Raw genomic sequence first — 12,171 nt, 5'->3', positions numbered from 1 at the left:
TTCCATCCACTATGCTGGGAACAGTGGGCCCTTGATCTAGAAACGTGTGTCCTCAGCTCTGGGAAATCTTTTAATGATATCTTTAATGATTACTTCTTGCCCTCTTTTCCTTCTTTCACCTCCTCCTTTTTTTTCTTTTTTGCCAGTTCTGTTTCTGAAACTTAGTGTTTGAATTGGTAGACTGATTCACTGATTTTTCCTATTTTCCTCTCTTTCTCTTTTTCTGCCTTTTGGGAGACTCCCTCTATTTATCTTCCAGCCCTGTGGGAGGACTTTCTTGGTATATGCTATCCTTGTCTCATGGGTTCAATATCTCATTTATCTCTCTTAACATATTAATCACAGGATTTGTTTCAAGAGTTCTTCTCTGTTAATTGTCTGTGATCCAGTCCTTTTTCTTTGTTTGTTTAATTGACTGATTTGGTCTGTGTGTTTAATATTTGAGACTTTCCTCGGATGTCTGGGGATTCCTGGTTGCCCACTTATTTCTAAAAGTAGGGAACTAAAACAGAGTTGTACAGGGATAAGCTGTGCTGTGCTTAGTCACTCAGTCGTGTCTGACTCTTTGCAACCCCATGGATCATAGCCCACCAGGCTCCTCTGTCCATGGGATTCTCCAGGCAAGAATACTGGAGTGGGTTCCCATGCCCTTCTCCAGGGCCTCTTCCCAACCCAGGGATCAAAACCAGATCTCCCGCATTGCAGGCAGATTCTTTACCATCTGAGCCACTGGCGAAGCCCAAGAATACTGGAGTGAGTAGCCTATCCCTCCTCCAAGGGACCTTCCCAACCCAGGAATCGAACTGAGGTCTTCTGCATTGCAGGCGGATTCTTTACCAGCTGAGGGACGCCCAGAGGGATACGAGGAGGAAGCAAAAATAGCATCTACCATGTTTACCCAGTCACACAATCTTCCATATCTGTGATTTATTTCAAAATATTAAAAGCAAGAAAAAACATATTCCACACTCTAATGGTAAATTAATAACTATCCTAACCCTAAAAGCATGCCCACAGCTTTTCCTCTTTAGCTCTTAAAGAAAAACTTGGGACTTCTTTTCTCAAAGAAATTGTCTATCGCAAAAAATATCATAAGATTAGTACGTGAATTTGTGACAAGTGTAAACCACTCTAAAATCGTGAATAGATTTGGAAGCAGTTTCTCCCTCCTCTCCACTCCCACAGTCCTGAATCAGCCGCCCGGCTCTCTCACTCATCACTTCCTGCTTGGTGAGTTGCCTGTGTGTTTTATCTCCATGACAATGCTCCAAGCCACAGGAAAGTAGGATGCATGTCCGGTTCATCTCTTATCTTCTATAGCCCCTGTCAGGAGGGAGATCTTCAAAGTTGGACAATGAATGAATGAATACATCTTCAAGATCCCCTTTTCCTCTTCTCAGCATGCATAGTTAACACCAGAGGATTTTAAATGGTAAATGAAAAAGAAACCCGCAAGAGCATAAAGAGAATTTAGAGAAAAATAGAGCAGGAGATCGAACCTCAACTTTAAAGAGACAGATGATTGGTTGCTGTTATTTAATTCCACTCTGAGGTCTAATCTCTTTACCTTCGAGTCCACCCACATATGAATAGGATGGCCCAAGGTCCTGAGGGCAGCCGAGCAGTTTGGGAACACTAGTTTAAGCAAGGAAAGGAGGACTTTGGAAACCTCCATGCACAGCCAATAAGTCAATCAGCCAATTAAATCCACAAAGGACAGGCTGCAAATTAAGTCCAAACCCCATGGTTTGGCATTCACGTTTCTCCATTGCCTCCCCCTGGGCACCTGCAAACTCCCTGTCTGGGGCCTGCCTTCTTTAATCAGCCTTGCATGTAGCTGCTAGAACCATTCTCAGGTAGCAAGTGCCCCATATCCATTCTTTGTCCTGGAACTGACAGATTTCTTTCATCCCTGCATCAGATAGTTCTCCAGCCCAAATACCAAGACGTCTTCATCCTTCCCTTCATCTTCATCCTTCCCTTCATCTTCTCTCCCTTACTGGGACCCTCCATCCACTGGATTTGTGAATGTCTGCCACTGTATTTTTCTGTGCATTTTTTTCTCAGACTGATAACACTTAGCACTCTCGGCAATAACAGTAATTGCTGACATTTAGTGTGCACTTACTCTGGGCTGGGCACTGTGCTAATATTGCTGGTGGATTATTTTCCTTAATCCTCCCATCAGTAGATAAAGGAACTAGGTCACAGAGAGGTTATGTCATTTGCCCACAGCCATTGAGCTACTTAAGGCAGAGCTGGGGCTTGAAGCCAGACGAGCTAAGCTCAAGACCACAGGCTCACCTCCTGTCTAGGCCACTGCCTTGATGTCACTGTCCTCAGACCTGACCCCTTCCAGGAGATGTCTGATGAACTGAAGACCCTGACTCTGCACCATGTGTTTACATGTTGCTGGCTTGTGGCATGGAGCCATCGTTAAGTCTTCACCCTTCTGTGCTCCTACATTCGATCTGTCACTGAGCCTTGCCACTTCACAGTCTCCAAAGTGCATCCCTGGAAGGAAGGAGTCCCCACCAACACCTCAGCACGGGCCCCGAGAGCCGGGGCTGCCACCATTCTTCCCAGCCAAAGAGCAGCAGGCTGTGAGTGGAGGGGACTACATCAGCCCGAGGGCCTGGCAGAGCCCCAGGGCTCTGGGGAACAGGAGGGGAAGAGTGGCTGCCCGTCCAAGGCCATGTCAGACCTGGGATGGGGCTGGAGCACTGGGGCAGGCCACACTCCATCTTGGGGATCAGATTTGGGGATCATCAGCCTATGCTACTCCAGTATAGCCAGGTGAGCAGACACAGGCCCAGCCCTGGGGAGATGAGGCCCACTGGGCGGAGTAGGCAGTCAGGGTGCCCTTAGGGTAGCAACAGAGTGTCACTGGGAAGCCAGCAGAGCAGGGAGGGCAGGGGAGGGAGAGCGTCTTCTCAGCTGAGCTTGGGGAGGGGCTGTCTGCTCTTCGAGTGTCCCGCTGGAGTTCCGGGAATGCTGTCATGTGCACAGCTATGGAAGACTAAAATCACCCTCCTCTGACTGCTGGTAGAGGCCCCAAGCTGGGGCTGAATAGCCCCCTAATGACGTTCTCACCGGGGTCTGCTCGGGCCAGGCTCAGCTGTGCGAGGAAGGCTGCCGCTTGCACCTCCATACTGGCTTTGCCATTTGCTCCCCACCTGGCTACCCCATCCCAGGGCTGCATCTTTTTAAACATCCTGTCCACCACCCACAGACCACTCACCCCAGTGGGCCATGTCATTTTGTCATTCAGCTGCTCAAGGACCTGGAATCATTTCCAAGGCCTCTAAGACCAAATCCAAGCCTCTTACCCTGGAATTCAAGGCCTTCCCAAATCAGACCCTTTGTCTCCACGGCCACCTCAACATCTGCTACTGGAGCCCAGGTGTCCTCATGTTGCTAAAACTTCCTTATCATTCCCCCACTCACACAGCAGTCGTTTCCACCTCTCTGGTGCTGCGGGAGGAGTGAAAAGAGCATGGGCTTTACTTTGGTTGCGTCCTGTGTGTTTTGGGGAAGTCACTCAAGGTCTGTGTGCTTCCAGTTGCTTACCTGTAAAAATACATTGCAAGATGTTGTGAGAATTAAAGTGTTTGTATACAAAGTACTAGCCACAGGGTAGGTTGTACTGTGTGGCTCCCACTAATATAGTGCGAGTCAATAAATGTACTAAGTAGCTTCACCCAACTCTTTGCAACCTCATGTACTGTAGCCTGCCAGGTTCCTCTGTCCACAGAATTTTCTAGGCAAGGATACTGAAGTGGGTTGCCATGCCTTCCTCCAGAGGATCTTCCCAACCCAGGGATCGAACCTGCATCTCCTACGTCTCCTGCATTGGGAGGCGGGTTCTTTACCACTAGAGCCACCTGAGAAGCCCCTTGAGTCAATAAATGAAATCCATATTACTGTGCCCTTGGCTTTCACCACTCACACACCCTCCACCTCCTTTCTCACCGTCAGGCTTCTCCCGGCTTTTAGGCTCCTCTCCAGATGCATCTGTATCTGCGGCCTTTCCAGCACACCTGACTTGGGGTGGGGGTAAGGGAAAGAAGAACAACATTTGCCAGTTGCCCACTGGGCTCCAGGCCCTGTGGGGGACGTGGAGAGCGCTGACAATAGCAGCGAATGCTTCTGAGGGTCTCCTGTACTCAGCCCTGTCCCAAGCATGTCATGTAAGCCTTGTTGGTAACTCCGTTCTATGGATTAAGGCTCCTAAACGGCTTTCTGCTCTATGGTCGCCCTGGCCATATCTCACTTTTCCCGTCCAGTGGACTACAAGAGGCTGATGCTAAGAGTTTATCCAGGAGTGATGTCCGTGTCATTCAGGCTTATCCTGTTAGAGAACATTTTGAGAAAAACACCCACCTTCGTACATCTGCCCTGCCACCCCAGGTGCAGCCAGGCCCACCTGCTGCACTCATGTTGGGCCCTAGCTTTTCACAAAGGTACTATTCCCTCTGCCCAGAACACCCTTCCCCTGGTCTGCCAGGAAAACTCCAGCCTCTGACCTACCCTCCTACATCGGGGTCAAGATCATTGTCCTTTCCCTCTTGCCCTCCAGGTGCCTCATCCTTATTCTTCCTCAAATGTCTACATGCTTAAAATGGGCCCTTCCCCTGGGCTGAGAAGCCTAAGGGCAGAGCTTGTATCCTGTTCATCTTTCTGTTTCAGTACTTGACACAAAGCCTGGCACACAGCGAGCCTTGGTGTTTGGAGATGAAGGGAGGGAGGTGAGGGATGGGGTGGAACGGGTATTGGGCAGAGGGAATGGTGGGGATATGTTTCCAGCTAGTTCCTCCCAGGGCAGGACAGCCACGAGCCTCCATCCAGCTCAGAAGAGGAGGCCATGCCTCCACGAAGACTCTGGAAACTTCCCTGGAAACAGGTCCGAAGAACCCCAGCTGCCGCAGCCTCCCTCCAGACACCAGGGAGGTGCCAGTCTTTGGGCTCCATCAACCTTCTTACGGGAAATTGCTAAATGCGTTTGGTGATTTTTTTTGACATTTTCCCTGTTCAGGAGCTTGTGATTTCAGATTAATCACATCCACATACATTTAGACTGTCAGCTTGGAAGGGAAAATCTAAATTTTATTACTGCATGATTTCATCCAAAGCTATTTTACCAAAAAGGACGTCTGCAATATGGTGCAAATCATGACAAAACATTTTACCGCCGGGACCAAGCTCGTGGTGGGGGGTTGGGAGGGATGGACAGAGAGCTGCAGGCAGGACCTGGGTGGGCAGAGCCTCAACAGCATCCGTCTCCTGGAGAGATCTGTGCGCCGCTATCGCTGCTCTCTCTGCCTCAGCAAAATGTCCTTCTTTGTCCAGGTATGCTCAGAACCCGGGAATGGCAGTTGCGCTGACTAACTCCTGTCTTCCCCCACCCCTTCCTCGGCAGGTACCATGACCAGCAGGACGTAACTAGTAACTTTCTGGGTGCCATGTGGCTCATCTCTATCACGTTCCTTTCCATTGGTTATGGGGACATGGTGCCCCACACGTACTGTGGGAAGGGTGTCTGTCTTCTCACGGGCATCATGGTGAGTATCTGCCGCCACCCATTACCCTTCCTCGCCCGTAGAATGCCGCTAGGAGCGATCCCTTTACGGCAGGTGCAGGGGGCCTGCCTTGTCTGGGCGCAGGGCCAGCTGCTGGTTAACGGGCCAGCATGTGTGCCTGCGCACGTAGAAAGGCAGATGTGGCATCTGTACAGCTTCTTGCGTTTTCATTTCCTTGTCTGAGATAGGAAGAGGTCCTGGTTCCCGAGCAGTTAACGCTCTCCTCACAGACCCCTAGGAATGGGCTGGGTGAAGCTGGCCATGGGTCTTACCCTCCACTCCCATCAGGGCCTGCAGTTAATTGTCCTCTTTCCAGTGCCCTGGGCCCCACAGACCTAAGCGCCACATCTGATAAAGTGTAGCTTGAACTCACGGGGGCAAGTGCTCTGAGCTGACCGTGAGAGACCTAGGGCCTAGCCTGGGTTGGCCACTGGTTTGGTCCCAGTTTGATGACATGGCCCTGGGCCAACTCTTGGCTTCTGCGTCCAAGTGTTGAGGTGCTGAGCTCCGAGTGCCAGTTCCCTCCCCGTGCTGGCAGCCGGCTAGCCTGTGACAGCATCCCCATCCCCCTCCAGGTGCCCAGCAGCTGCGCTGCCTCCTTCTAAGCTGTATTTTTCCTGCCCCATTACCCTGCCATCCCCAGCCTGCCACACACTCGTGCCCATCACATGGCCGCACAGTATGGAGTATGGGAGGGCAGTGGGTAAGGAGTTTCAGACCAGAGTCTGAATGCCCATAGCTGGACCTCAGTGTGGACCCAGGCAGGGCACTTAGCCTGCTGGACCTCAGCATTCTCCAGTAGGAAGTGCAGACGGGAGGCCTGCTCCGCCCTCCTCCCTGGCTGCTGATGAGGGTAGACTGCTGTGCTTATGTTAACCGCTCTGTCAACAACAGGGAGCTGCACCCGCCTTCAGGGCTGGCAAGTCCTCAGCGTCCCTACCCCAACTGCTCCTTCACCGGTCCGTTGGGATGAGGGCTTCTTGCCTCTCTCCTTGCTTTCTGACCAGGACAGAAAACCGGGCCCTTTGACCTCCTTCCCAGAGCACAGAGTAAACATGCAGGGTCCTCTTTTCAGAAGAGGAAACTGAGGGTCAGAGAAGATGCAGGAATCTAAGGCTGTGTGTTGCAGCGGGCTGGGGAGGTGTTGGTGGAGATGGGAGGGTTGGGGGTGGGGGGGACCGGAGGCCCGAAGCTTATTCCTAGGTCTCATTGCTGGGTCACGGCAGCCCACCCCGAGGAGTCCTCTCTGCACTCCTGTCATCAAAAGCCTTCCAGGGCTCCCTCAGATTTCAGCCATCACCCCCATTTCTCCAGGAGGAAACAAAAGACCCTCCTTCTGGAAAGGAAATGACTCCATCCCTCAGTGGGCAGGGGTTTAGCTCCTCACTACCATGGGGGCCTCCTGAGACTGATAGCAGCCAGTTGCTCAGAGCAGCGGAGGCTGTGGGGCCAGAGGCCTGGGCCGCGGGGCAGGAGGGCTCCGGCGCTGCCATGTCATGACTGGACGCCGTCCTCTCCTTTTTTGACCGAAACCCAGGGCAGGCTGTTATTAGTGGGTCCTGGGCAGGAGTTAATGACAGGCGGCTTAGCGCCGGGCTTGGGATAAACCATGGGTGAGTGTAAGGGCTCAGAACAAATACCTCCTGTTGGTTGGTAGGAGTCTGCCTGGCACAGCTCCAGCTGTCACCAGGAAACCAGGGAATGAGTCTTCCTTCCAGAAAAGAATGAAATGCCGCCCGAAGACCAACGCTTTCCTGTCTCTGAGCTGCTCCTGGGGCGCCAGCTATGTGCCTCAGAACCAGCTCTCAGTCTGGCCTTCACGGAGCCCAGCTGCTGATAGGTGAACGGCCCTGCTGGGAGCCTCCGTTATTTTTAAATACCAGCCATTCTCCCTCCCAGCATGGCGCTATGCCCCGGCCAAGAAGCCAGAGCCTGGGAGCCGTCATTTCCCTGGCTTCCTCACTCCTGTATCTCTGGGCTTCTGCTCCGGGGTAGCTGGGTGGTGGGCCAGCCGGACCCTGGCCCCTCCCTGCCTTCTCCTTGGGTGTGGTCTTCACACCTGCTTTTGCTCCAGGGGCTTCAGCAGCGGCTTGGAAGAAAGTGTTTGTTCCTTGAGGAGAAAGGTGTGATCAAAGTGGAGAGAATAAACGAGTGAGGAGGAACTGATACCCACCCCCTGTATTAAAAATATAGCACCTGCCTTTCATCTTCTCTCTCTGCATCAACCCTGCTGCATAGATACCTATCTATACACAGGGACAGGGAGCTTCCCTCCACTTGTGTTTTTACCCAAATTAAAATCAGCTGCCTCCCTCTGGGGTCAGCCACAGTGAGGAACCCTGGTGGCATTTTTTTTTCCTTACAAATGGGACTTCTCTAGCTGAGTCACTTCTTTCCAGGGTTTCACATGGCTGAGAATCCGTTCCTCCCATCCCCCAGTCTCCCAACACTTTGTACCTCTCCTGATTATTATTGCAAGTGCCTTTACGAAAGGTAGGGCTTCCTGTTTGGTTACCATGGATACGACGCAGGCCAAGGCAAGGCCTAGTGGGAAGGGAAAGGAAGAATTTGTGTGTGCAGGCTGTAAATAGTCTTAATCATTGTTTTCTCTTGGCAATCCCAGTAACGGTGTAATTATCAACCATTAAGCAGGGTATATAATTGTCTGAACAACTTGACATTGTTGGCACAGGCCTGGTGTGTTTGAGAGATTTCACCCACTAAAGCAGATATATCAAAGTCCAGCATCTTTCCATAAAGAATTTTATGATGACAGTTATAAGGCAGAGAGAAAGCTGACAATATTTAGTATCCAGAATGGGCCTCGGAAGGCTTTCTGGCTCTGCAGTCATCTGGAAGACTTTTGGGACCCCAAGACTGATTGGTAGAAATCCCATTTCAATATACATTTTCTAAAGCTGGACTCATTAGCAAAGACCCTGATGCAGGGAAAGATTGAAGGCAAGAGGAGAAGGGGACGACAGAGGATGAGATGATTGGATGGCATCACCGACTCAATGGCTGCGAGTTTGAGCAATCTCTGAATGATGGTGAAGGACCCGGAAACCTGGCATCCTGCAGTTCATGGGGTTGCAAAGCACTGGACACGACTGAGCGACTGAACAACAGAGCTGGACCCACTCTGTGGACCCTTCAGGAGTTAGGGACAAATAGACAAAAGATTCCAGGGTATGTGCTGGAGACACTGAGCTTTTCCCCCAAGATTTCATGCAAGAGGCTTCTTTGAACTGCAAAAGGAAAGGGATGATGAAGTAAAAGGTGGCACAAATTGAGTCATTTGGGGAGGAGGTAAAGAAGAGGGCTCAGCAAGACATCTGCTTAATGTCAGTTTTAGAAGATGAGCTTCTCCCTGAAACACCTTGGTTTCAAACCAATTGATGTTATTTTAGTTGTTACATGGAATCTGTTGCAGAAACAGAATCCAACTGTAAATCCTCCAGGCTTCCCTCCTCCATTTGTCACTTTCATTTATGTTTTATTTTATTTTATGCTTCTTTAGTTAAGAACACCTTATACTCTTCCCCTTGGGATACTTATTTTTCGAGAGTCTAAGGTTTTCCAGCTGGAAACTGTTTCTTGGAAACAAGAAGTAGGAGGACCAGTGTGAAGGAGACTGGGCCTCTGATTTGGGTCCAAATCCATGGATGAGTTAGGCGTGTTGACCCCAGGGCAGCCACTCCTTTCTCTGTTCACTCCTGCGCTCCTGCTCACTATGTACCTTGGAAAGTACGACCTCATTAGAGGACCCTATCCCCTCCCACCACTCTCCCATGGAAATAGTGTTGGATAGAGAAGATCCAGGGAATCCAGTTAGTGTCGACCGGGATTCAGGACTTGGCACCTCTGAAGGCAAAACTCTGAGTCATGGATTTGCTCCACAGTCTGATCCAGTGGAAGTCACACCAGCAGCTGCTTACCCTCTTCGGTCCCACTTTGTCCTCTCCTCAAATTCCCCCTCCAGCGATTTCTGAGGTTCCACGTGAGGACAGCTGGGACAGCAGGAGTGCTCACATGCCCAAATCAGCCACGGCCTTGGCACTTTGTCTCTTGAAATCAACCCACATCCCTGCTACATCGCATGAGCCTTCTTAAACTGTTAACATGACCCTATCTGGCTGATAAACTCACCCAAGTAAAAAGGCCCATTGTCCCCAAAAAAGCAGAAGTAATCATTGAAAGTGAAGTGAAGGGAAAGTGAAAGTCGCTGCTCAGTCGTATCTGACTCTTTGCAACCCTGTGGACTATATAGTCCATGGGATTCTCCAGGCCAGAATACTGGAGTGGGTAGCCTTTCCCTTCTCCAGGGGATCTTCCCAACCCAGGGATCAAACCCAGGTCTCCCGCATTGCAGGTGGATTCTTTACCAGCTGAGCCACAAGGGAAGCCCGAGAATACTGGAGTGAGCAATCAGGGAAGCCTGAAGTAATCATTATACCACTTAAAAGTAAAGACGGCAGGAGGTGAGAGGGGATCCTGCTGTCTTTATTTCCTTCATTTCCTCTAAAGAGCCAAAGTTGACATTAACTTCTGACCCAAGTCTTAGGCTCCTTGTTCTTCCTGCCTTCCACCCAGTTCCCTTGAGCCCATCCCTCTTCCCTATTCCTTTCTATTTTCTTTCCTATTTTCACTTCTTTTCCTCTTCTGCTCTCTGTCCCATGCTGTTGAGGAGGCAGCACAACTTGTCGCCTATCTCAGTCTCTGCTCCAACTCTCTCTCTCTCTCTCTCCGTCTTCCCTCTTCCCTTCCTTCCTTCCTTCTTCCTTCTCTCTCTCCCTTCCTCCCTCCCTCTCTTTCTTCCTCTCTCTCACACACACAGGAGAGGACCAGTCTGGATTTCAGCACCTTGCACACCACTTTCTGAAGGTTGCTGGTGTCTGACCCCATCTTTGCAAGGTTGCCTCTTAATGGGAATGACCAGATTAGGTTTCATTAATGGCTACTTCCCTAACCCATCCAGATGATGGATTTTTTCTAAAAGAAAAGCGAAGTTGAAAGTATCCACTGCTATCTATTCGAGTTAGAATTACAGGTTAAGAACAATGCATCCTTCTGGGAAATATCCACAAGGAAGTCTGGACCTTTTTAGGTTGAAGGAAACTGAGAATTGTCATCGAGTCCAACCTCCTGCCTCCATGCAGAAATGTGTCTTAATCATATAAGATAGGTGGTTCCTTAATAATTAGATCACTCTAGCTTCTCTTTAGAAACCCTCTGCATTCAGCAGGCTCAGTTGTAAGCTGTGGCAGGAACCTTGGAGCAATCCATCTAGCACCTGAAACTTTGGGATTGTGGATGGTTGATTGCTTTAATGAAATTCCCCAGGTGACATGACAAGCAAGGAGATCCTTCAGGCTAATTCTGCCCCCAGCTCTCAGGGATGATTTAAGTAGTTTCCCTGGACCCAGGGAGATTAGGGAGCCTGGAGTCAGGGAAGAACCCTCTACATCTGATGTTCTGTTTTTAACGCTATGATATATCCCGCTTTTTGGGCGTTTAGCCCAAAGTACTTTTGGAACTCCATACAAAAGAGTGAGTCTGGTTGAGGGGAAATGGATCACACATCTTCCTGCTAGAAGAGCTTTTTAAGCTATTTTTTGCTTTTAGAGGCCTGGCTCAATTGATGACACCTACAGACCAGGCTGTCCAACTGCCCATACCTATCCTTTGAAAACTGGGCACAGAGTCTCCTGCAAGTCACAGATGCCGAGAAAACAGGGCTGTCCCTGAACAAGAAAGGAAAATGAGGTCAGAAAGAGGAAGGTTCACACAGACTCCGTTCTTTTCAGGTGGTTGTGCTAGAAATGGGTCGCTGACCAAATGTACCAAGAAACAGGAGATTGTTTTCATGAGAACCCTTCTGAAAAAGCTAGGGAAAAACATTGCCAACTTCAGCTTTGCCAAAACCTCACACCGGCTAGCCTTTGCCAATCTGTGGCAAAGGAAAGAAAGCGATTATGAGGGAGAGAGTAGAGGGCTGATCTGTCATATGCGTGCTGCTCAACTCTGATACAGAAGATAGTACCTTTGAAAAAAGTCTTTGTGACTTCCTACACATTGTTAGACTGCATGAGTCCCAAAGTTCTTGATGGATTCCTTGAATCCTGGGACCTCAATTGCTAAACTGAGCTCAGTGGCACCTATAATTACTGTTTGGCATCCAGAGCATTAGACTGCTGACTTTCCTGAACTCATCATCTTTCCATGAGTAGAGGTCAGGGCAGTGCAGGGCCCCACATGCAGGAGAGAGGCAATGGTCCCCAAGAGGCATGTGCTCTCTTCCAAGAACCAGGCGAGGGCAGGGCTATCACCACTGCCTGCAGGAGAAGCAGGGCAGGGGCGGTTCTCTCTTGCCATCCCCGGCACCCCCCAGCCTGTCCCCCAACTCAAGATGCACAGCAAAGAGGACTTCAAAGTCCTTCTGGAGAATATTGGGAGGAGTCCCTTTCTGCTCGTTTCTCAGACAGTCAAGCATGTGCCCAGAGGATTAGGAGAGAGAAACTGAGTCTTCAGGAACCTGCCTCTTTTATTCGCCCTCCCTGGGCTCCCCTGGAATAGACCTTCCAGAGCAGAG

General features: G+C 50.2%; 1 protein-coding gene across 2 annotated transcripts in view; it reads left to right on the top strand.

The window, feature by feature from the left end:
* The window catches only part of KCNN3 (potassium calcium-activated channel subfamily N member 3), a 170,871-nt gene that overhangs the window by 133,337 nt on the left and 25,363 nt on the right, over positions 1–12,171 (top strand). For both annotated transcript variants that reach the window (XM_018046204.1, XM_018046203.1), the window contains exon 4: positions 5,420–5,561. In XM_018046204.1, the coding sequence (XP_017901693.1) occupies positions 5,420–5,561 (142 nt within the window). The remainder of the gene's footprint in view (positions 1–5,419; positions 5,562–12,171) is intronic.

The sequence above is a fragment of the Capra hircus genome, chromosome 3 (assembly GCF_001704415.2).
Source record: "Capra hircus breed San Clemente chromosome 3, ASM170441v1, whole genome shotgun sequence".
In the NCBI taxonomy this organism is placed as follows: domain Eukaryota; kingdom Metazoa; phylum Chordata; class Mammalia; order Artiodactyla; family Bovidae; genus Capra; species Capra hircus.
The sequence above is the reverse complement of the archived record's forward strand: the minus strand, read 5'-3'. Positions and strand labels throughout refer to the sequence as shown.